The sequence below is a fragment of the Seriola lalandi genome, unplaced genomic scaffold (assembly GCF_002814215.2).
Source record: "Seriola lalandi dorsalis isolate HSWRI2012SDOR001 ecotype SW California unplaced genomic scaffold, Sedor1 jcf7180002054548, whole genome shotgun sequence".
Lineage (NCBI taxonomy): Eukaryota > Metazoa > Chordata > Actinopteri > Carangiformes > Carangidae > Seriola > Seriola lalandi.
Genome location: NW_019525101.1, coordinates 509,030 through 534,111, shown reverse-complemented (window position 1 = coordinate 534,111; position 25,082 = coordinate 509,030). Strand labels below are relative to the sequence as shown.

The 25,082-nt window shown below is 40.8% G+C and overlaps 1 protein-coding gene across 2 annotated transcripts; it reads right to left on the bottom strand.

Moving 5' to 3' along the window:
- Positions 1-573: 573 nt before the first annotated feature.
- Positions 574-24,299, bottom strand: LOC111661661 (LHFPL tetraspan subfamily member 3 protein-like). Of its 2 annotated transcripts, XM_023415313.2 has the most exons (4): positions 22,874-24,296; positions 5,236-5,472; positions 3,082-3,111; positions 574-2,004 (listed from the first exon to the last, which is right to left on the bottom strand). In XM_023415313.2, exons 1-3 carry the CDS (start codon positions 23,298-23,300, stop codon positions 3,095-3,097), a joined length of 681 nt encoding a protein of 226 aa, XP_023271081.1. In that variant the 5' UTR covers positions 23,301-24,296; the 3' UTR covers positions 574-2,004; positions 3,082-3,094. The 2 variants fall into 2 exon arrangements, with proteins under 2 accessions (XP_023271081.1, XP_087032469.1); XM_087176343.1 differs by lacking the exon at positions 3,082-3,111 and having other exon boundaries at positions 22,874-24,299.
- Positions 24,300-25,082: the final 783 nt, after the last annotated feature.

Below are 25,082 nucleotides of genomic sequence, written 5' to 3'. Positions count from 1 at the left end.
TAACTTAATATTCATGATTATGACGAATATACTTTGTGTATTTTGACCAATTTTTTGAGGGACCTATTTTATTGCCTGCAATTTAACTTCAAAAACCAGAGTAAACCACTCGTTGTCTGTTCCATTTGTACATCATTTATGTCCCCTTACAGCTGCCTTCTTAACAATATTACAAACTAAAGTTGTAATTGTCAAAAGCGCCACCTAATAGCCATGGTGACACCTTTAATAGTACTTTAGAGTAATTTAGTAACGCACTTCCATAAAGATGGGAGACCTGCAAGTGACAGCTAAGATTTAAGAAATGCCTGGTCACAATCGATGCAGCAGAGATATCCTGACATTTAGTCCTTAGTATGGGTCAAATTGACTATTACATGCCTACGTCTTTCAAATCCAGAATTTGCAAGGCAGGATTTCTGTTTTGAATTTATACATTTTTAGTTTTCAAGGCAAAGCTGAAACATTCTCAGACTTGACATCCTCCACAGCCACAGATGACATTGGACGACTGTAACTGCCCCTTTGATGAGTAATAACTTTTGAGAAAATGAACAAAAAATCACGACAGTGTTTTACAGTGAAAACCTTTATTAAGTGTTCATATATTCTTAAAGGAATCTCTTAAATTGCAGTAAGTTAACCTCCTCCACATTTTCTAATTGTTTGGTATCTATAGAATATCTATTTACATAAGGACATATCTTGGCTGGGACAAGCCTTACTCATCCATTATCACTAGAGTTCAATCCTCAGGCACACCTGTCACTTTTTACACGATACTCCAACTCCATTATCTTACCCTGTATGTCCCAACAAAACAAAGGGAGAAAGGGAAAAAGAGAGTGAAACAGAACGAGAGAGCTGGAGACAAAGACTGAGACAGGCAGATTTAGCTACACAACAGGACTATTGTGTGTGAGGCTGGCATATTTGTTCACTAGCCCAACAAACTATTGCACACAACACATTCACACTGACATTCACATACTGTATGTGCATGCACTCACGCTCACTCCAATATAGCCACTGACCTCCCTGCACACACACACATACAGAAGCACACTCGCACAGCAGCTACGAGTCCTGCAGCAGACAGTCCTAATAGCCCCCATCACAGTGTAGATACCACAGACTATAAAATATTATATTTCTTCTCAAACTGAAGCGCTGTGGAAAGTTAGCTAGCAGGGCATTGAATGGGTTTTGTTAAAATTCCTAGAACATCTTTAATATTCACTGTACATACTTTGTAAATACAAGTTTTTTTCTCTTTTGGATGATAATATTCTTATAAAACAGTCTAAATTTTTTTTTTTCCAGTAAATGAAGAGGAACAAAGGAGCATATGAGCAAAAGAAGAAACTAAAACTTTCATTTCATTGTCAAACCTTACATATGAAACACAACAGATTTACAGCAACCCGATATTATCTGAAATTGAGCAGTTTCTTCTTTTCACAAATAAAACATGACACACATTCTGAAGGTGATACACACAGCTAAGTGTTAACATATTTTAATATTTGTTATTACAGTTTGTTAATGTTTTGATTGAATGGACTGAATGTTGTGTACAGAATTGTTGTTGTGGATATGAGTGAGGTGGCATATGTGTATATGTATGTCTGTGCTCGTACTGCAGGTGACAACCCTGTGCCCTCTCAGGTAGGTAGTGGGTAGTCCATATACTTCTCAATAGAGTAACAGTCTCTGCCCCTGCCATGGTCTATGTAATGCTGTGCAAGGGTTAACTTGGTAGACACACAGGGGAAAAAGAGCACAAGGCTCCATCTAAGTGTTGGAAATGATGTGTGGAGTGCGAGCAATATGGTTGGACTTCAAGGGTAGGGTTACACTGGGTTTTTGGCAGGTAGATGTAAAAGGCAGGCTGGCTGGTTCAATAGTATTCCTCTCCTCTACAGACCTGGACTGCCTCCTTCCTTTAAGTTGATGTTGAGGGGCTGGTACTTTATGGAAACGGACACATGGTGATTCAGGAACCTGAGAGAAAGAAAGAAAATGTGAGTGTTATTAAGTATTCAAGTACGTTACTAAAGTGTAATTTGAGGTAGTTGCACTTTCATTTCATGCTCTTTTTACTCCACTACATTTATTTGACAGCTATATAATGATCAGTTTCTAAAACACAAAGCACTGTTGAAGATTAAACCAGTGGTTCTCAACATTTTTGGCTTGTGACCCTTGCAATAAAGCAGTTTATGAGTTATCAGGAATTCGACCAAAGAGTGATTTCCGCTCTAAACAAGTAATAATTAAAACAACCGTTTGTGGCCCAAAGAGGGAAAGCTAACCAAGATCTCACAAAAAACAAAAGATAAGAGAAAAGCCTGTAAAATGATTTCAAAGTCTTATACCACATTAATCATCACTCAGATTTATCCTGTGACCTTCTTGGTGGGTGCCTGACCCCTAGACTGGGAACCACTGAAATGGCCAACTACAACAGTAGAATGCTGCTCACACAGTAATAGATCAGTATTAACAATCTAATAATGAAATTTAATGATTTTTATGTTTACTTTCAATAATTTATTCATTTTTCTGATAAAACGTATGTACTTGAGATTTTGAATGCAAGACTGTTACTTAATACACACAATGCATTGTTGTATTAGTACTTTAGTAATTGATCTGAGTACATCTTCTACCACTGATTCAAGGTACTTGTATTTTACTTGAGTATTTCAATATTATGCTACTTTATACTACATACAGAGTGAAATATTGTACTTTTCCTCCACTACATTAACTTGACAGCTATAATTAGTAGGTACTTCATACATTAAAAATGTACATACTAAACCTTTCATATGCTCATACACACCTAACAGTGTAAAGTTGTTAAAACTGGCTCCAGCTACAATATTAAAATGCTACTTACACTGTAATACACCAGTAATAATAATATATTAAATGTTAATGTATGATAATATGTTAAAAATTCTAGATCAATCACATTGTGCATGGTTGCACATGGTGGTTTATGTAATGACAGACACTGTCATGCTCTGTCAGAACATGTAAATGTTTCAAGATGTATGTTTTGTTCTTACTCACTATATAGGTTTGATTAGGCGTTGCCTCCCTCTGAAAAAACAAACAAACAGAACAGAACCACAGAGAAAAATATTAACGTGCTATAACATGGTACTCAAGGTCATGCTATTAATAGACTCCCATGTTCACACGTTGCCAGACACATGCATTCTTCCCAATGACTGGCTGTACTGCACACAAACACCAGTAGATGGCATCAGGGATGAGCCAATTGGTAAAAGACTATTGAGCTGCAATGAATTATTCATAAATGATAGATTCTCCAGAGCCCAAAACTAAGGACTGGTATATCATTGGGCTGCACAATGAGGCCATTTATTGACTAGTAAAGCTACTGATAATCCTATTCAAGTTTTCTCTTCTATGACATTGTCCATATATCTTTCACCTTGTCTCTTCATCTCTTATTTGTCAGTTGAAGGTCACTGGGGTTGGAAATGAGAAAACAGAAATTGTACGGGCCTCCCTAGACTTCCTAGAGGTGTCTGTATTACTTTGTAGATGATGTTACCGGCTACATCCACAGATGATTAAACATGGCACCGTGATGATGTTACATGTTCATCTCTCTCATAAGAGTGTGACACCAAACTGAGGAATCATCAGTCAGTCTTTCCAAGCCCCCTGTGCCCCTTTTTTTCCCACTGTGTCGCTTCGCTTCTCTTTTGTGGGTTGCTGGATGCCCATGCCTGTCTGCTTCCATTAAAGGCTACATGGCGTGGACATACTAATCCCATTTCCCACTGGGACACACACCTGGACCCAGGCCTTTTCACAGTATCTCACTGTGTACACCCGCGATAGCGATCCAGAATCGCATACAGTATGCATGGACACCAGTTTAAGCCAGGCCATTTCTATGACTACACCATCACTTCCCCTCACTGTATAATAGATCTCTGGTGGGGCAGTGAGGCCTGATGGTGGTAGAGTCTGCCAGATATTCTTACTATTTTTGGATCATTGTACAGTCACAGTGCAGGGGGGAGTAGAAACATGAGTTATGGTTAGATAATACTGAAAATATCATCTTAAGGATATTAAAACCCCTTAACATGGAGGTGAGTTTGTCAACTCATTTGGGATGGCATCTGGCTGAGTCGGCTTTCATTCATTGATGAAATGCACATCATTTGAAAACATAAAGCCGTGTGACTATGTATTGTAAACCATTTTAATATCACACTAACAGCAGATGCAATACACTGCATACAAAATGGAGAAGTAAAAGAAAAAAAGCAAAACAACTTTTTTTTACTAGGCTTGTGTCCCTGTAGATTTGGTTCAATTTCTTTTCAGAATAGATCACCACTGTTCATCAAAAAGGATCAGAAACAGGAAGCATTATTAAGGGCTTAAAATAAGTGCACTTGGTTGCTGATTTTTTTTTGGTATATCAAGCTCACTATCTAAAAAATCCCCTTAATTATGTTCAAATTGCACATTTGAAGCTTTAATGTTATTTTTTTATTGAGGCTGCATCAAAAGCTCATTACATCAAAATTTTGGCTTTGATTTGTCATAAACACAAGTAAGCACGCTGACTGTGATCCTGTTATGAATTCAACCCACAGAATCTGTTTGCCAGACAAGTGTATGTTTTATCACGACCTTAATGGGTGTGCACTTTCCATTTTCAGTCTGGTAGAACGTTGTGATAAATCAGGAGTCTATGCTTAAAGCAAGCTTTAAAGTACTCTCATTTGCTTTAAGTATACGCTTTTGCCAGCCCACTTTAGGAGCATAAATTGCATCAAGAGCACACTTTTAGAGTAAATCTCCTGGTACCACCCAGCCAAAGAAAAACTGATCAATTCCACATCAATGACCCAGAGATTTATAACCCAATACAAGATTTAAAATAATTGGAAATTTAAGGAAATCAATGCCCAATTCTAGATGCATTCACTGTACATGTGGAGAAGTATTTATAATTTCACTTAATTAATACCAAAACTAGCAGTATAGATTCAGTGAAGGTAGGCTAATGGATAAATCGTTTTCAGTTCACATGCTGGCAAGTAGCAGCCCTGCTCCCAGAGTGCTGCTCTGAAGCTGGCTGACTTTCAATGTAGTGCACAAGTGAAGAGGGAATTTTCCCAAGGAAGATCAATAAAATATCACATTTTATCAGATTAGACAGTACATTCTCACCCTTGCTTTCAGCCAGCAGCTCCTCTGACATGAGGCCGTCCTGCCTGTTCCCCAGGACAAAGGCCAGGAAGGAGAGGATGAGGGCGTCCAGGATGCCCATAATAGCCAAGATGTAGGCCCAGCGCACTGAGCAGGCCCCCAGGCTGTATTTGTCCGTCTGCTCTCCGCACATCCGCCGGACCTCATCGCTGTCCCAGCCATCAGGATAGATCATACAACCCAGCACCAGACAGACACCTAGTTGGAGGCAGAGAGGGGAAGAGTCAGTAAAAGAGAAGGGGCAACATTAGGGAGGATAGTGGATGAAAAAGTGGGAGGAGGAGAGGAAGGAACAAAAGGTATAAGCAGAACAAAAGCATGGGAGGAAAAGTGCACAGTAATAAATGAGGTCAGGGATAATGAGATTTTTGGGGGGAAATGAGAGAAGAAGAATGATCATTTCAAGTGCTTTACAAATCTCCACCCTTTTACACACTCCTCTGTGGATATTTTACTGTTTCTATTGTATTCATCACATCGATTTTCATTTCTTCCATTTGGTGGGAAATAAGTGTCTACATACAATGAGTTCCTGTGGAAGAGCAGTAAAACCAGCAGTAAACATCCACCAACAGTCATGGCCAGACACAGTAGCAGCAAGAGATATAGAATGTAGTAACTGCTCTGGTCATATGAAAAACTGTCCAGGATTTCCTTACTTCTAACTTGTTTTGTTACACAACAGCATGGATTTCTCTCTCCCTCTTGCATTTTAAGAAGTGGTAATATTAGACTTCAACTCATTCTCAGTTTTTGCCCAAAGTGTAAAATCTCTCTCTCATCTTTTGATTTGAATCTCTCTCATCTTCAGTTTAAAAGAGATTCTTCTCTAAGGTGATGCTGCGGCAGAAGAGCACAAGTAAAATGAGAGACCATGCAGTCTTGCAGCCTTTTCTCCCTCTTTGGTTTTTAACTAACCACTCCTCATTCTCAGTTTTTGCCCAAGGGGTAAAAATCTCTCTCATCTTGAATCTGAGCGAGGTTCTCCTCTGAGGTGATGCTGCAGCAGAACAGCGGAAGCTGACTGCACAATTATCCAGAGTGCATTGCACATTAATAATAAAACATACTAATAAAACGAACCCACTTCTTTATCCCCGAAACACTTGCTTGCAATGTTTCCTCTCTGAATGCTGTTTGTTCATGTATTAGGATTTAGGATTTTGAACATTATTCTAGTTTGTTATCCATGTAATCTGCATTTTAATGTCTGCATGCTGCTTTTACATGAACACCTTTTGAGCAGAGATATATGTGTATTTAACTTATATTGGCCTTATTTGTAGCTTTTTGTCTGTCTTAAAACCAAAAGTGGTAACAGTGGTTAATATGCATACACAAGCTGCCCACACATATCCATTAAAGCACACAAACACACACACACGCACTGCATTTGGTTACAGTCGCGCTGCAGTCTTTACTAGTCCTGAAAATTAGCGGGTGTTGAGAGAAATTTCAGTGAGAGACAATGAGTAAGAGAGAAATTACAGAGCAATATGTGCTGCAGACAAACCGCATACCCAACAGAGCAGAGCATCCCCAAGACTCCTATTCTACCTTCCCCCATGTCTCCAACTGTCATAACAAATTCATATGCACACAGTGTTTCAGGGAGCAAGGACTCAGGTGCTTGTTCAGACTCAGCTACTCGGATGGAGGAGTACCGCAATGACCTATTCTACTTCAGACAGCCTTTTACAACAGAAGATATTCCTCGACTATATATTATAAATAAATGTGCAAACAACAAGTATTTAAGCAACAGAAATCATTGTCATATACTCTAGTGTCAACATTACAGTCGTACAGCCCTGGTTGGTTTCATGAAAGTATAGAGACCGCGTCTCTTGCAGTCTCTAGGCAGAGCCACACAATGAAGCAACAAGCCTTTTTCGCTCAAGCAAGATTTAACTTGGCCGTGACACGCCGCGATAGGGCCTCACTCGGTCCTGCATATGTCACTCAGCCCACACGAGCTCTATATGCAGTATAGCATCGCAGTCTGTCAAACGTCCTCTTGAGTCAAGTACACGATTCAGCTCGTGAGTGAATGTCGCCGAGGACCTACTGCACATTGTGAACAGTGAGCTGACAGTGAACAGGTCCGCTTCTACCTGCGTCACATGAAGCCAAACCTCCACAATCTGTCTGCCTGTCCACCTCTTGCTAACAAGTCTCTGATGTCACTGTCAACGACACACTGACGAATACAGAAGCTGACTGTAGCTGCAGAGGCCACAGAGCAGGCCCTGTCTTGACAATGCATCTACGTGTGTGTGTGTGTGTGTGTAGTGTTGTTGAACTAAAGCACCTTTCAATACTTTCTGTAAAGTGGTTCAGGGCAAATCCGACTCGCATAAAAAAGACAGTTGTTGTGTTTTTTTCCCCGACATCTACTGACTTTTTCTTTCTTTCTTTTCTTGTTTGTTCAGCAACACAAGGTGTTTGACAAACAATTAACACAAGAACAATAGTTTTGCTCATAATTCTGAGGGGGAGTTTGATGCAGTCAGTGCAGAAAGAAAGAGACAAAGCTGCCTCTGTATGTCCTTGGCTTGAACATCGTAATAGCCCTGATTTTTTGATAGAGCAGTCCAGCCTGAGATGGTGCTGATTAGCTGAAGCCATCAGTCAGCTGTCATGTTATTTGGTGACCCAGGGGGTAAGCTGTCAATGTGTTTTTTGGTTGCTCCTCCGTTGGGGGTTTGGGAAAAGAAATGAGCAGTCACAAATAGTGGTGCATTGATATGAATATAGCTTTTTCACCCTGGAATAAGAATGAATTTGTACAAACTGTGTTCCTCCTAGCTGTATAAATGCTATGAATATTATGGAGGCTCATGTAACAACCTTCACTGAACAGGGGGAGTGCCATAGAAGACTAAATAACATTTGATATTCTGAGAGTCAACACACATTACGATTCTCTCTCCCTCGTGATGCATTTATTGAAAAGGTAACAAAAGCTTTTCCAGATCCTTCTGGGTGTCTCTTGGATGCCTTTGGCTCAATTCAATGCCATCATGAATATTACATTGAGACTCAGGAGGAGAGAGAAGAGGCTCACGGAGAAGGAGAGAGCGAGTGAGGGTACAGGAAAAAGAAGAATGAAAGAGGTGTACACCGACAAATGCTGATAGCATCAGGGGAGAGAGACCAAAAGAGAACAAGAGATACAAGAGCAGTAAAATATCTGTCTCAGTCACTGCTGAACGTTATCTACTCTGCAGATGATCAACTCTGAGGGATGCACTGGCCAGGATTATACCAACAGAGGGTGCCACATATGCCACTCCTGTTTCCAGAAACAGCATGTGGTAAGAGGAGGAGCACATGTCCCCTCCATATACTGTAACAGTAAGCCTGGAGTCAGCTAATCCATAACCACACAACACAGTCCTGGAGATCCAATACAGCACAGTGCGACATCCACTTACATAAGGAGAGGATTAAGGAAAATTCACAGAGGAAAAAATCACAACTATAGCACCATACAGTCTATGCCCATATCAATAATACCAAAGGCAATGCAGGAGCAAACCATGAAATGTAAGATTATTTTCAAAATAATACAAAAATTAAATTAAATTAGTAATATATAAAATGTACTAAAGTACATGTCAGTGGAGACCCAAGATACTAGATCTAATCACCATCATCAATGGGCCACAGATGAGCCGAACATGACCATGAGTCATCACAGAAAGTTTAATAACAAAACAAGAAAACCACAATCTAAAAATGAGGAGACAGCTTTTTTGTTTTGTTGTTTTTTTATGTCAGTCCCTCAGAGCTCGAGCTTCTTTACAAATCAATAATTTTGCACACAAAAAAAACATCTGAAATGAAGAGTGTCATCATAACAGAACAAGTAGCTTGAGCATCATTAGCTCCTAATGCAGTCCAGTCAAACACCATTAATGCAGGCTTGTCTCCTGTTTAGTCATTTTCATGGTGCTAACTAATCTGTGTCTATTAGAGCCGGAATGATCAGTCGATGAATTGATTAGTTGAGTTATTTTGATAATTGGGCAATAATTTAGGTAATTTAACAGACAAAACTGACAAATATTAACAAATATAGTCATTTTCTGACATTTTATATACTAGCAAAAAAAACAACAAATCAATGAATTAAATGCTGGCAAATACCATACATTAATTAACATTACTCCTTATAGCTGCTTACAACTATTTACTAAAAGCTTATGAATAATAAATAGGGGGACTTAAAGTAAAGCATTATCTCATTATCTTTAGGTATCTGCTGGCGTCACCCACTCGCACTGCATCAGAGCAGAACTTCATGCTGCAGTAATAAACTGTGTGCTCCATTCCTCGCCACAGAAATAGCAGCACACTTGACAGAATGCAGCTGTCAGTCGGAGCGGAGACTAGATATTAACTGATGGCATTATCCTACCCTTTCAGCTTTGCCCTTCTCTCCGTTTCTCCTCCCGCTCCCTCTGGAGAGCAGGAGGAGCAGACAGGCGCAAAGAGAGGAGAGACAGATTATGAGGCAGGGCGAGGCAGAGATACAGTGAGCGAGAGCATATAGAGCGGGGAGGGAGGGTAGATGTGGTGAGAGAAGGAGCCCATGTAGGGTGCCATGCTCGTGCCCTTTGTGTGGCCGCCAGCAAGTACCCAGCACCGCACTAACGTCATGAGCACTGGCTACCATATGCTGGAGCCCCTCGGTGGAGCTATTCACAGTATTTACTCAATGCTGTCTTTCTCACACACACACACAGACACACAGAGACACACACACACACTCACACACCTCTGTCTGTTTGTATCTCTCTCTTCCTGGGAACACTGGGACCGTGCGAGTGGAAAACTGGGCTGAGAAGCGCTTGTTGGCCAACAGCAGTTTATGTAAGAGACTGTAGGTAGGGCAGATTAGGTGCAAACAGCGCTACAGGAAAGTCTGAGGGCAGACCAGCAGATGGTACAGAATGGTTTGATGGCAGTAGATTTGTCAGAAGCACATTGGCTCATTTTCCCAAAGAGACTACTAAATCCCATCGATACTGAAAGAACGCCGTTGCCTCCTGTAGTCTCTGTTTATCATTTACAAGTGTTGTAGGTGACTGCAGGACTGATGTCACCTCCAAAGAAGCAGCTTGATTGGATTTGTGTGTCAAGTTTAAAGACAAAGAGAAGTAAATCACATATATTATATAATGTATTTGAAAGACTAGACTTTAATCTACCTCCATAGCATCTGGCTCATGCTTTACTGTAACACTGTCAATGCAATTGCATGTCTGAGTGTGTCTACAGTGTTTCAGCATGTCATTGATTGCACTGGGTGGCAGATGGAAATATACAGTTTTGTGTTCTCTGCTCTTTCCATCACTAACACATCTGCAGCACATCTAAGCAGCCATGAAAAGAGATTCTCATTTTTCAACTCCCACAGTCCTTTGTGGATCCCAATTTTCTCCTCTTCTCATTTAAATAGCCGTGACAAACTGAATTATGCATACACACAACCCAAACTGTGCTATCTTACACTGCATACGCCTATCCAGTTCAACCACAAGCACACACACGCATAACATGTAACACAAACATGAACGTCTTTGTGTAAAATATACACAATGGCTTAAGTGCTCATTCCTTTGTCACTTCTCATAGAGACGCATCTTGGTGCTGATAAATAAAAGAGTGTTTACTGAACTGACAGCCTCTCTGGTGAATGAGCCGGTGGCTGCAAAATGGCATTTAAGGTAAAAACTAAAAGTCAGCTCAAAAAAGGAAATCGTCACAGACGTTCTGGGAACAGCTTCGAGTGTTTATCCCAGTGGGGCTTCCTATGAATATACATAGGTAAGTTTGCTTTAATGTAAGAGCTAATGTTACACTCCCACAGGTGAAATAGTGACCTGAATGTGGTTAAAATCCAACCACTTCAGTTCAAAGTGTTCCTTCAACAGTCTTTTATACTCGACTGATTGGAATACAAAATGCAAAGGGAGATATAAAAAGACAGCACCATTATTACTCGCATCCAAACGGAACAAAATAACAGTTTGTGATTGTTCTTCATCTGTTAGTACTGTGATCTGCTACCCCTAAAGACATGGTTCATCCGCGATGCTTGTTGTCTACGTTGCTTTTCTCAGAATTAAGCTCCAGGCGGAGTGAGACTCCTGCCACTGCTGAGGCACAATGTGACAGAATGGCTGGGTGCTCGGGTGACTCAAGCTGCTGAGTCTGGAGACAAGCAGCCCAGGGCCAAACAGCACATTGCGGGAGAGAGGTGGGAGCGGTAATAGCCTAACGTTTCAGCTATCACACGGCTGGTTCTGCTTATTTAACTTATTTAACAATTTCACAACAAACTGCATGTATTTTACATTTCTGCAGACATTTTTTCAAAGCATACCGGATATTGGAGTTTGCTGCAAGCGCTTGAATGCACTAGCAAGTAAGAGTTTTCAAAACACTGCCTGCTCACAACTGCATTATAGCACAATTCAATGATCACGAAAAACATAAAGCAGACTAAAATTTTACCTGTGGCTCACGTCTGCCTACAAGTGGATTTTCAAGCCATACTGGCATGAATTGATACTGTTGGTTTGGTTGGAGTCTAAACATTTTCAGATTGCTTTAAAAACACCTGGAGGTAATGTCACATGGGCTACAATATGACCTAAATAAACTTATAACTGAAAGGTACCATTAGGAAATCCTTAATTTTATCTGGGAAGAATAAGTGTACAAGACATCCTTTTTTGCTCTCTCTGTAAAAACCTACTGTTGAGGAACCCTTGAACAAGTCTCATCAACTACTTCTGCTCGGCCACTGATTTTCTCCTGCTGATCTGCTCTCATAAGCCACTGGTCTGGACATGGGCCCAGTCAGTATTTGTTGAGCATGTGCAGGTGTCTTAACACACTGAACAGCTCTGATAAAGGGTAAATGGACAATTTGCCTCTCATTCATCCATTCACACAGAAACACACACATCTACCGCACACTGATGGAAATGCCATGCAAAGTGCTGGCCTGCCTATCAGGAGCAGCTTGGGGTTCGGTGTCTCACTCAGGGACATGTGGGGAGGAAAAGCTGGGGACCACCAACCCTGCAATTAGTGGACAGCCTGTTCTACCACCTGCATGTTTGTGTGTAACAAACATAATTGGGGAAATGCATCTAGATGGGGACACAACACTCCTTAAATGTCAATATGACAGGTTAGACCATTCAGTTTGTTTTTCTGGCTCTCTTGCATGACATAGTGATGATTGTATCTGCAAGCCCTTAAAAACTGATATTTATTTCAATTATGTGAACTGCAAATATTCTATTTCCTCACTTGGAGAAATAAGGGTCACTACGCTGCACTCTGGCAGCACTACACTATAGATATAAGAAAAAAAAAATAATGAGACATATAGGATTTAGAGTTTCATAGTTTCAGACAGCATAGGCAGAAGAGGAGCATACTTCTAGACAGCTGGTTGGATACAAATTTAAGACAGTTGTCTACAAAAATACTTCCAAAGTGTCAAGGATACAGTGGAAAGTAGGGCAAGAGAAACTTTTAAAACTGACTCCAACTAGCTCCCCTAGAAGATGAGGAACAAGCTTGTTGAGATGAGCTGTCTACAGTCCAAATCTATTTCTGCTTCAGCTGCTGGCAAAACTCAGTGACTGCTAGAAGGAAGCAAGGAGCTTCCAGGCATCCTCTGTATCCCACTCTGTCTTCAGCAATTCTCTGCAAACCGATAATGCCCACAGTTTACCTCTCAATGCAATTCAAAGGATTAGAAGGAGCAAGAAATGGCCTATTTCATCAAATCATCTCTGTTCTGTGCCAGGACAAGTCTTACAAAGACTTTTTAACCATCTTGTAGTGTTTCAAATGGTCCTCCCACAACAGCATATTGCGTATAATAGTGTACCTGTAGGCTGCAGGAAGTAATCCGACCTATACTACGGGGAATATAACTCGACTTGAAGGAGATCTTTAGAGATATCATTTCATCTACAGCCTCAGAACAAGACTGATGTACTGTATGAAACTAAAAAGAGACTGAAACACATCTCTGCCTAACAGGAGAGGACGAAAAGGAGGCAACGTGTCAATCACCTCCCACACACGATTACTCACAATTGTTCAGTCAATCAATTAAACAAGCAACTGAATCCATTAAGTCTATCTATCTATCTATCTATCTATCTATCTATTTATCTATCTATCTATCTATCTATCTATCTATCTCTCTGTCCTTTAGATCCTACGTCACGTGTGCTTCTGTAATAGATATAACATTTCAGGTTAAAGCAGAGGTGGGGTTGCGGAGTTAGAGGATGGGGGAGGGGATAGAGTGTAAACCGCAGTGAACAGAGCAGGAGGGAGTCGGGCTGGGGTGGAGGGCTTATGTAACAGGTCCAGATGCAGCCTGTACCTCCACAGAGGATAAGGATTGGCAAGGGCAATGGGGATCAAAAGAGGCCTTTGAATTCTCTGTGAATATACAGACTGAACCACCAGTTCAGGGACGATGGAGGTAAACTCTGCTCTGCCAGTCAACAGTTAACATGAGGAGTGTTCACCCTAGACAGACTGAGGGTCTGCGGCAGAGCACTAACGAACGATGATGTAGTTGTAACAGTATTTTCAGTGAAAATAGCTAAATGAAATATTCAGTAAAATTAAAAATACAACATTTCATAAATGCTCCCTCCAGCCACCACTTTCTAACAAAATAGTGCTTGAGGGCTAGACTGACTTACAACTCTTGTAGCTGACACAAATTAATATATTGCACAGTTTAAAGTGTTCTGCATTTGCAGTGGTGGAAGATGTTTTCAAATTATTTAAGTATTAGGTAAAGTTGGTGATTACCAACAAAATTTACTTAAGATAACAGAAGTAAAGGTACTCATTATGCTGACTAACCCCAGTTATTAAATCATTGGATCATTATTATCTAGGTATTAATGTGTAAATGGTAATTTTGTAGTTGTCATGGTGGAGCTCATTTTAACAGTCTCATATAATGGTGATATCATATGCCATATACAATGCATTGTATTTTTTAAACAGATCATACTATGTTTTGTATGTAAAATCTCAACATGACAAGAAACTAGTGACTAGAGCTGTTAAATAAATGTGGTAATTTAAAAAGTGCAATATTGAAATGTGGTGGAGTAGAAAGTGACGTAAAATGGAACTACCCAAGTAAGGCACAAGTAATGTACTTGGTTAAATGTACTTTCAAAAAAAGTATATATATGTGTGTGTCAAACATGAACACGAGCACACAATGTCCTTGCTGCCCCCCCCACCCCACCCCGAGCTCTGGCCTGAGCTAGGCCACTTCTGAGATCACAAGGATTAACTCCAGCAAATCTATAGTCCACACCCTGCAGAGCTACAAGGACACCAAGCGCAGGGGAATCGTGATGACGACTTGGCTGGCATTTAGAGTTTGTATTCCACACCTAAACTCAGTGTTAGCTAAAGTGTGGGCTAATTAATCAACATTGATCTGTTTGGTTTGATGGCTAAAAACATGATCTTAAATTATACAAACTTTTTTTGCATTCATAAATAAACCTTAAATCAACAAATATGCATTACAAATCAGCACATGGCTTTGCATTTGAATCTCTTGCTGTGCTGCAACAACCTGGCCATGGTATGTAATTAAAAACACAGCATTGAGAACATCAGTATAGACCCATCTATCCTCTCCGCTTGCTGTCAACCATCAGCAGTAGGGAGAGCTGCATGGATGATGGTTCCCCAGTGCTTCCCACTGGCTATAATTAGATGGTTGAACTGGCTGTATGAGTTTCTTAATTAACGTAGGACTCTAAGGGTGTTAATGCAGAAGGTGATTTGAAAACAGATTACCTGTGTAGACGTGAGGGAAATGGGCGAGAAAGCAAGACTGATTGTTCCTTGCTGTGATTTTTTTTTTTAATTTTTAATTTTTTTTTTAATGAAAATAGGGAAAGTGGAAGAAACAGTTTAAAAGACAGACGGAGAGACAACGACAGAAAAACAACTAAGAAGAGTCACAGTGATGAGTTTGTTCTGTAGAGCTCACCCTGATCTCCCCTTTGGATGCTGAGCTGCCTACTGCAGGGGAGCTATGTGTGGATTGGTGCACAAGGCAGTGTTGTGTGTTCAATTGCTTTGATTGAAAAAAGGTGGTGGATCAGCACATTCACTTCAAGTGCTGCTCTGAAAAGACCTGGAGGGAATACAGATCGGCTCTACAAGTATCCCAAACTAGTTGTCCTCACCCCTCTTACCACCTGACAATGCCACTGTCAAGCAACTCTGCTCTCATATTTCCGTTGCTTCAAAATCTCCTATGGCCTCGTCTTGTTTTTTCTGTCAATTAACTCAATATGAGACCACTCTCTCAATCTCTCATAGACAAACAGCACCACAGTCCCAGTTTTTATTTCTCACTGGCGTTTCATAGTTAAAAGTGCTAATGCACCTCGCTGTAACAACAGCAGACAGTACTCTCCCATGTTGTTTCACTCTCTGTTTTACACAAATCTGCCCCGCTGGGTATTTGGCTTGATGTGCTGCAGAGAGACATTACTCCCTGCTCTGTATGTAGCTGCAGCAGCACGAGTGACTAGATGCATTAGACTGTTTCTAACATGATGATAGTAGCCGACAGCCCCCAAACTGTCACGGACTGCTGTTAAATAACAAAAAGGTCCGAGGTAAGATTGGCCTCCTGTCACGGGCTGCAGTTTAGACATCCTAGTGTAACATTTGTGAAAGTCTCAGGCTACACAGTCATACAAGTGGACACATTAAGACTACACAAACTGTGCAGAGAGGAGGTGCACACTTATGAAGTTAATTTGGGGGGACAAGCCACAGGTAATTTATTCATCAGACTGGGATGCATGTTGACAGTATTTCACTAACTAGTTTATTTTGCCAACTGTTTAGACGCATAACATTAGTCACGTACATTACTGTGTGAAATTCTAATGCTGGTGTTTGTAAACATTAGTATGAGTTTGTCGACATCTATAAATACACTAAATCATAGACGAATTGTGCTGTAAGTATAATTTACATTTATTCATATATATAAACTATATTTTGACCGAAAACCTGCGTTATTCAAATTCCTTGATATGAAAACGTCTCTACAGCACCGGACTGTCACTTAATAAATAGAAATAGGAATTTACTTCAATAAGGATGTCAGCAGAATATAGTACATATCACTCACTAACAATTTATTTTAAAGATTGTAAAATAACAGATTTTTTGCCACTTTTAGGCAGTATTTACATGTCCAGCAGTTCTAAAGCAACATTAGTATTGATCTGGAGTTCTGTTTCAGGCGACCCAATTGTCTCTCTTTTTAGATCTGTTTTGGTCACAAACAACTCCTCAGGGAAATATGTGGCTGTTTAGCTGCTAAATGCTCCTCTGTTCACCAGCCACTTGCTAACTCTGTCTGTCAGCTGTAGGTTTGGCACCGCAAGCGACAGCCTTCACATTGCAAACAGTCATTTGATCCACTGATAATATCAAAATATAGATTACAGGCAGCTTTAAGTAATAATAGCGATGTTTTAGCATTTTGTAAAAACTCAGTAACATTGAAGGTTGCTTTACTGCATTAGCTTGGTATTTCAAAGTACTTCCACAATGTCAAACCAGACTGAAGTGAACTGAACTATGGATATATACAAATTCACTGGAGCTGATAGAGCAGTACAATGTTAGCTTCAATCTTCTGGTTAAACAGTGAAGGTACAGCTATAACATGTGAAAATATTCAGGTTCACTCACTTAAACTCAATATGACATGCAATTAGATGCATGATGGTCTTTCAAGGACGGATGAAAAAAAACTGGAAAAGTTTGTTGAAGATGAAAAACTTCTAATGTGCTGAAACTTAATATGTAACTTGTTCGGGCAGTATTTTCTTTGTTTACTACTTTGGGATCAAGGCAATTATGGACATAGCTTAACAGCACTTCATCAAATTAAAGTCGACTCTTTTCTGCATTTTAATAGAAATGTAGTTCATTTATATGCAAATCTTCTGCTATAGCATGATGTTGTTTGGGATGGGCAAGCACTGGGCAGAGGTGGTTAAGTATTAGCGTGCAAACAGAGGATGTGCCTCTGCTATGTCTACTGAATGAACTGAATGTGGCTCCGTGAAGCATGCACAAACACACACAGGAAGCAAAGAAACAGGCAAAAGCAACACAATCAGCCTTTTCCTCAGTCAAGCACTAATTTGCTTTTAAAGGCCTGATAGGTATCCAGACATAAGTGCTCATTTGTAGCATTACCTCTTGAGAGGTGGAGAACAGGTCTGGTCCTGCTGCAGTGAAAAATGCAGCTCTATGACGGACACTCTCATGCCGAGCTCCACCACTTTCCACTTCTGGATTCAACTAGGTTTTAATGCTCTTTTCAGAACAATCCTCTCAATAGAGCTAATGGACCATGGGAGTGAAAGGCAGCCACAGAGAAACGTTTAATAACAGAGAGAGAGAGAGAAGAGGTGACCTAAAGGATCGGTATATCCTCTTTGAGCTCTGTTATCTGATTTGTTTTCTGTCTGCCTTCTGTCTTTCTGTTTAGCTTCAGATCTCATATTGTCCTCTCACATCTTATCTTCCTTTTATTTTCTTTATCGTCATCTCTGTTTCTCCTTTATCTTCCCACGCTCCTTTCTGTCAGACAACAAAAGTTTAACGTTTTGATGTGTTGATTCCTCTTGTTTGATTTTGATCCATCTTTATATAAAGTCGATTTTAGCTGTTGTCTTCAAGGCCTTTTTGCTGTGCCAGCATGCTGGTTCAAACAATAATATATATGCAACTAAAAGGGCATTCAGTAGAGCACATACCTCCACCAAGGCCAACAACCCTGAACATCTTTTGTTCACAAGTGGCGTTATCTATATATTGTCTTTAACCCTTACACAAGACAGCTGTATGGTTTTATTACCTGTTGTGTGAGATAATGAAATCAGAATTCAGCATTTTCCTCCACCACATCCGGATTATTATCTGGATCGGCACCAAATTGTTCAAACTAATAGATTTTTACATCAACATTGACATTATTTCCTGAGAAATTGGCAAAAATATCAAAAGGTGCCCTATTCCTGGATCCCCACCTTTAACCCGATCCACATCAGAATGTAATGTGTTCTTGCCTGACCCACACCACATCCCTCCACCAAGTTTGGTGCAGATGGGTTGGGTACTTTTTGCGTAATCCTGCTGACAAATGATCAAACACCGGTGGAAACATAACCTCCTTGACGGAGGTACTGAAATGAATGCGACAGTTGAATTGTGCGTTTCTTCAGTCATGAAGAACAATCACAGATGGCTGTATTATGTGTATGCAGGCACTTTGAAGGTATGTCATGAAATGAAGAACAGCTTAGAAGCTCAAATCACAAGATGTGCTGAGAGTTCGAAGCGGCTGTTTAACTTCTGTGAAAACTGCTTGCTGATCTAACTGAAGTATATGTTGTACTTTGGTTTAGCCGATTGACAAAATTTAACTAGAAACTGTTTAAGTAAAATTACCATGCTAACAGTAAGTAGTCCCAGCTTCTCAGCTGTGAGGATTTGCTGCTTTAGTTTATCTTATGTGACAGTAATTTGACTATCTTTGGGTTTTGAACTGCTGGACAAAGCAAAAATGAAGATCTTGCTCACTACAATTAATTGAGAGAGTAATCAGCTGATTGATCAATAATGAAAATAACTGTGAGTTACAGGCCTGATCTAGTTATTGGTGAAGCTGCTAATTTCACTATTTAAATGAGATGTGCTCACAGCTAAGGCAGATGCAAGAGTAATTCCATATGATAATGTAACAAACAGAACAAAAAAAAATTGATAACACCTGGCTATCGAGTATTAAACCACATATATTGGTGTGGGTGTTTCCTACCTTTTGAGTGCAGTAGTTAATGATTCCATGGTCATTCAGTAGCTCAGCTAAACTGGACTAATTTCACCAGCTAACAAAACTTCAAGCTTTTTCCAAGCGCAGGTGTTACTAATAACATTAACAATGTCTTAGTAAGCCATGATAGTGTGAGAGGAACCCTGAACCTGAAGCAGCTAAATGAAACTTATAATTTACACCTCAATATGTACGACAACCTCTTGACAAGCACAATAAATCATATATGATTTCATAATGAAAGTAAGCCTGACATTTCCACATACAAAAATCAAATCTGTGCTCCCAACACATTGTTTATCGTGTGGTATAAGCACAGAAACTATACACCTTTTGGATAATCAGACACAGATACGCCAGGAGTAGCTCACTGGGCAAAGCTTTCATATGTTTAAACTTACTTCAGCTCATTAACAGAAGAATCCATACAAATGCTGCACAAAGCACAGGCTTGTGCACAATCTGAAATTAGATCCCTAAAGTATGAGACATCAAATAAGTGGCAGAGGGTGTTCCCAAGTGCATCTGTGTCACTTTGCTTGCCTAATTATTCTAGCAAAGCAAATCTTTTCTTTCTTAATTATTTCTAGAAAAAATAACAGGCACACACTCAAGCCCACGCGAACGAAATAGACCAAAGAATAACATAAACAACTAGAGGGAAAAATAGAAATCTGACCCCTAAATGCAGTCCTTTCAAAACAGTCTGTATCTTTCCAAACACGCCACCCTCAGTCTGCACATTTTTTCTGCTGACTCTACAAAGCTTACGTCTTGGGTTATTCACAGGTATGACTCATATCTGGGGTTTTTTTGTTTTTTTTAGAAGAAACAATCTCAACCATTGTAGAAAAGGCCTGGCAGCCGCCATGACAGGGTACGTAGACAGGGTGTAAAACTGTGAAGTAATTATCACTGACCTCACAGTCTTCTTAGTTAATTGGTGTACAGACCCCTGTAGAACTGCAGTTACCATCCAGAACAGATGGAGAGAGAAGTGAACAGCACATACTGTACAGCACTGAGTGAAACAAGGGTGTGAAGAGGAAAGAGGAAGAAAGGAGAGGAGGAAATAAATAAAAGAAAATGAATGAAAAGTGAGTGAAACGGGAGATAGGATAAGGTCAAAATGAGTAACTCAAATGCGTTGAGATGCACAGGGGGGTGAAATTGTGTGAAGGTAACGAAAAGAGATAAGGTAAGGGGCTTGTGCATCGTGTTTCTTGCTGTGCTCACCTCTGCGGAAAAAAACACACGCTTACATCTGCATGCCATGGACTTGAGCAGATGCACGGACAGAAATAGCACTTGCGAGGATAGAAAGAGAAGGATACGAGTCCATCTAGGGCAGCAGGAGCGCTTCTGCACTCAACTTCGTTTTGGCTGTGGTAGACATTTTGAGAGTTCCAATGTGTTCTGGTGGTTTGCTTTCTCATCAAACATTCAACATTTTTACCTGGGCTTCACAGAAAACTCTCCCCCTGCATGGCTAGAGATGTGTGCGTGCTCTCACTAACTGATTCAGGAGCTCTGTGCAATGGCGTGAAGTTGTTATATGTTGTTAAGTGTTTATCCACGACTTTCTGACCTCAGCCCACGGGGATTTGTGAAAGCTGCTGCATGAGTGGCACACAGTATATCCTTAATCATATAGTCTTGGTCAACACATAAAGTTTGACCTTGATATTGCGTTGGTGTGTCTAAATAGCCCTTTTGCTCAATGAAGCATGGTAGAGTTATATAATGTTTTCCCATACCTATCATACCACAGGTCATCCAATATAACTCTGCACCAAAGACAAAGAAAAAGTAATGAAATTCAGCCTCACAAAGAGAGAAAAAAAAAGACCTGTAATGATGATTGATGAAGCCGAGAGAAAGATCGCTGCCACGGAGCAGAGAGCAGTGCTCTGAATACTGACTGTGTCATTCATGTCCTTGGACCAGTCTATCAGCAGGGATGGAATACAACAAGCTATGTCTGACCCACTGTGTGAATTTTAATTTCAGTTTGCTTTATTGGCATGAGATGTGTCATACATTCATGTTGCCAAAATGTTTCAAGAAGGAAAATAGAGGATAAAGAAATCTTGCTCCCTCTTCCCTTTTCTCTCCACACACACACATTCTGGCCTCCCATTTATCACTATCATATTGACGATTTGTACCTCCCTATCAAAACATCAGGTGACAGTAAGGGGCCCATTACAGATGCCAGTGGGCCACCTGTCCTCCACAAGGCTAGTAAGTGAAGGCAGCGTGAGTTTAACCTTCAGCTAAGTGTAATGAAGTCTGACAGTGCTAAGCAGCCAGGCTTGCTCATTAGGCATCCCTGTGCCAGCCTGTCGTGGTCAGGGTCTCTCCTCTTGGCTTTCTCTTTCATCTCTTAGCTGCAGAAACACAAAGCCCAGCGGTCTCCTCATTAGGCAGGCTTATTGCGTTAATTCAGCCCAACATAACGCACTGAGCTGGAGTTGTTCCAAATAATCCCCCTCATTTGTGTTGGTTGCGAACAGGAAGCGGGCTGCTTCGACCACTGGTACAGATGAGCAAACCAGTATTTGGCGGCCTTCGGACTCTGATGATGTTGCTGATGATGACAACTCTGATTTCTGATGACGGAGGCCTCCACTCGCGCTGGATGACATTAGCCCACAGTTACAGTGACAAAATGCTGCCAGCAGTTGACAACATTTAAACACCCTCAACACAACCAACTCTAACACACAAACACACGCAGACCTGTTGGCTGAGGACAGACTGCAGATCATACAGTAACTAACTAATCTGCATGGACAAGAAAAGACAGTTCACATTACATTTGGCTGCTTTGTATCGATACAGTACGTACGGTATAATACCATACACACGTAATTCAGAGCATATTTGATATGGTTATGTAGTCTCAGAAAAATCAAATTAAATACGTAAATTTGGAATTTGTTACTAATTTTTTAATTGCATTATAAAAGCTATAGGCATCGATCCAGTATTGTGTTATTTGTTATTTTATTACATTATTCAGTCAAATGGTAAGCTACCATCATTTCAGGTTTAAGCTGCATACATGCGCATGTATGATGTAGTGTTGTATTGGGAAACATAGAGGCATTTTGAAAAAGGATAAGGTGAGGAACATTTCATATGTGACTACACCTGTAGTGTATCCATTCCCTGATTGGGCCTCTAAATACAATGCTTGTCACGGCCTCAGCAAAACTTCAGCACCGTGGACAGCACTGTCTTTCAGCAGTATTGGCTGACAGCTCCCAGAGAGATCCTGGACACTGTCTGCTTATCTTCACTTCGGCTGCTCCCACTGGCAATTCATTTATCTAATCAATGGATCAATCAAATTCAAATCCATCCCAGTGTTCAAGACTTCAAGGGTTTGAAAAACGTATTATGTAAGGGTCCCCAACACAGAAAAAAATGCCCCCACACCTATACTCATCTGATTCTTCAAGATCTTGTCTGTGTGTGTGTGGATGGGGAGATAACAGTTGAAAGTTGTCTTATTTGATATATTCCCTACATTTTGTGAAAGCAGTGAGAGTAAATTATCCTCTAAGCCCCCTTCAGTGTCCCTTCCAGCCCCTGCACCCCACTGTAGAGACACTAAAATGCACTTACCTGATGCTGCTTGCATCCAGCCACAGATCTTGTACACGGTGGAGGTACTGAGGAGGAAGAAGAGACTGAAGCAGCCGATGCAGGTGACAACGAGCATCATGGACATTCCAATGAAGAAGGAGGCGGCCTTGAACGCACTGGAGGGGATAGCAGCGAACTCGGTGAAGCTACCCTGGCAGGCCAGCTCTCTGGAGATCCCGTCTCCGATGCAATAATGAAAAAGGCCGAAGTAGCCGGCCTGCGGCGTATCCACGCCATCCCCAATCCAATAGGGCTGTGAGAAGATGGTCACGTTAACAATACCGAACAGGATAGTGAAGATGGCCCATAAAAGTCCGATGACACGGGAGTTGCGGACGTAATTGGTCTGGTACAATTTCGCAGCTTCTGCAGATGGTAGCATTGATGCGGCAGATCCTGGTATCATTTTATGCAATCCCGAAGACTAAATGAATGTTGCGATGTGTCCGAGCACAAAGCGAGGACTGACCATTTAGCACACAAACAGTTTTTTTTTTTTTTTTTTTTTTTTACAGAATCATCCCCAAAACAGCGAGAACAAGCGGAGAATCTACGCCCGTGCAACTGCAACACAGCAACATCTGTCAGACGCGATCAACTCATGACGTCGCATCCTAAAGCCAGGCGGTAAAGCGAATTGAGGAGCGAAAGCAGAGCGCTTGGACCCTGGATATCACCGATAACTCTGAAAACTCAGGCACTAGCAGAAACAGGCTCCCTCCTGCTTGCTCTTTCTAGCCGCCAGACGTGCACATCGCTGCCGCACCGTGTCGCTCAATGATGTCCTTGGAAAGCCTCCGAGTGAAACAGAAGTGTATTATTCACACCGACCTCAGCTACACAACATAAGATGCGCACGTATTCTTATCAGACCAGATACAAATAGCAGCAGCCTATAACAAGCAGGTTTACCAGCCTATGTCTCAGAGGTGGGTCGCATCCAATAACACATTACAGGCCCGTAGCCTACTTACGAATCAATGCATCCAACCATAATAACCATTAAGGAAATACGACAGACCCCCTCAGGATCGTTAAAAGGTGAATTAATTCTCCGGTTTATGACAGCATCGTCGGGCTGTCAACGATGCTGCGAGCCGGAGAGGGAGGGACACAGGCGGTAGACGCAGAGGCAACCCGTGTTGTGCGCGTCAATCTGTGCAAACAGTGACACACACCTTCTGGATAACGCTGCGTCAACATCCACTGAACTGACGAAATATCAATGCGATTCTAAATACCGTACAAACAACTGTAGCTGAGCGCCATGCACCAAATGTATTTTTCTATACGCAAATCAAAGCCTTGGATATTTATTTCTAACAGGATATCCGCCTAAATCTCTGGCGAGTCGTTCCCATGTCAGTGTCACCTGCCGTGTTAAAGACGCAGACAACGCTGCTCGGCTTCGTGAAGTGTGCTACTTCGCTGCCAGGAGGTTATGTAATACTCCATGAAACTGCACATGATGTCCTGAAAAACCACACAGGCTAAATACACTGAATAGCATAAGCAGTGAATACTTGTTTTTTGCCAGAATGCCAGAAGTAAAGGTTGCAAAGTCATTTCTCATCTCTCTCAAGAAGAAGAATGGAAAAAAGAATTATTGTATGAAGCAAATACTACTTCCTCTGCAGCTTTTTTCCAGTTCCAGTAGTATTTGTTTATTTGTGTTATGCACATAGAAGCCCCTAGCCTACATGGACATAAGACACCAAATGGTGTGGTGAAGCAACATTTGTAGTCTTAGTAAAATCAAATCTAACCATTTATTAACATCAGCACATAGAGATCTTTTACTTAATTTCTGCATGCAAAGTGAACTCGGTCCACATTAAAGACAATTCAGCCTGGTGTAAATTTTTCACTTGTGTAGCTTGTTGTGATTTCAATAACCTATCACACATTTAGATGAATTAATACCCAGTATTTCTTCCCATGTTACCCTGGTAACCGTGACTATTCCCATTGCATAATGCTGCCCTATAGCACTTTAAATAATTGTATGGACTCTTATCTGTATCAGATGCATTGTCCTACTTCTGCTCCCTTTATGGCCACTCTGCATAATTCAGTTCAATTCAGTTGCTCGTGGATTAGCATTCAGGGGATTTACTGTAGAGTTCAACACTGATGTACTGGAGTCTATTCATCAGAGTGAGAGGAAGCAGTATGACACCAGTGGTGT

Bases quoted from the DNA above. Each gene is read 5' to 3' on its own strand.
- LOC111661661 (XM_023415313.2), bottom strand. From the start codon at position 23,300: ATGATACCAGGATCTGCCGCATCAATGCTACCATCTGCAGAAGCTGCG. The intron at 5,473-22,873 runs GTAAGTGCATTT...GCCTCCAACTAG, and splicing joins CTGGATGCAAGCAGCATCAG to GTGTCTGTCTGGTGCTGGGT.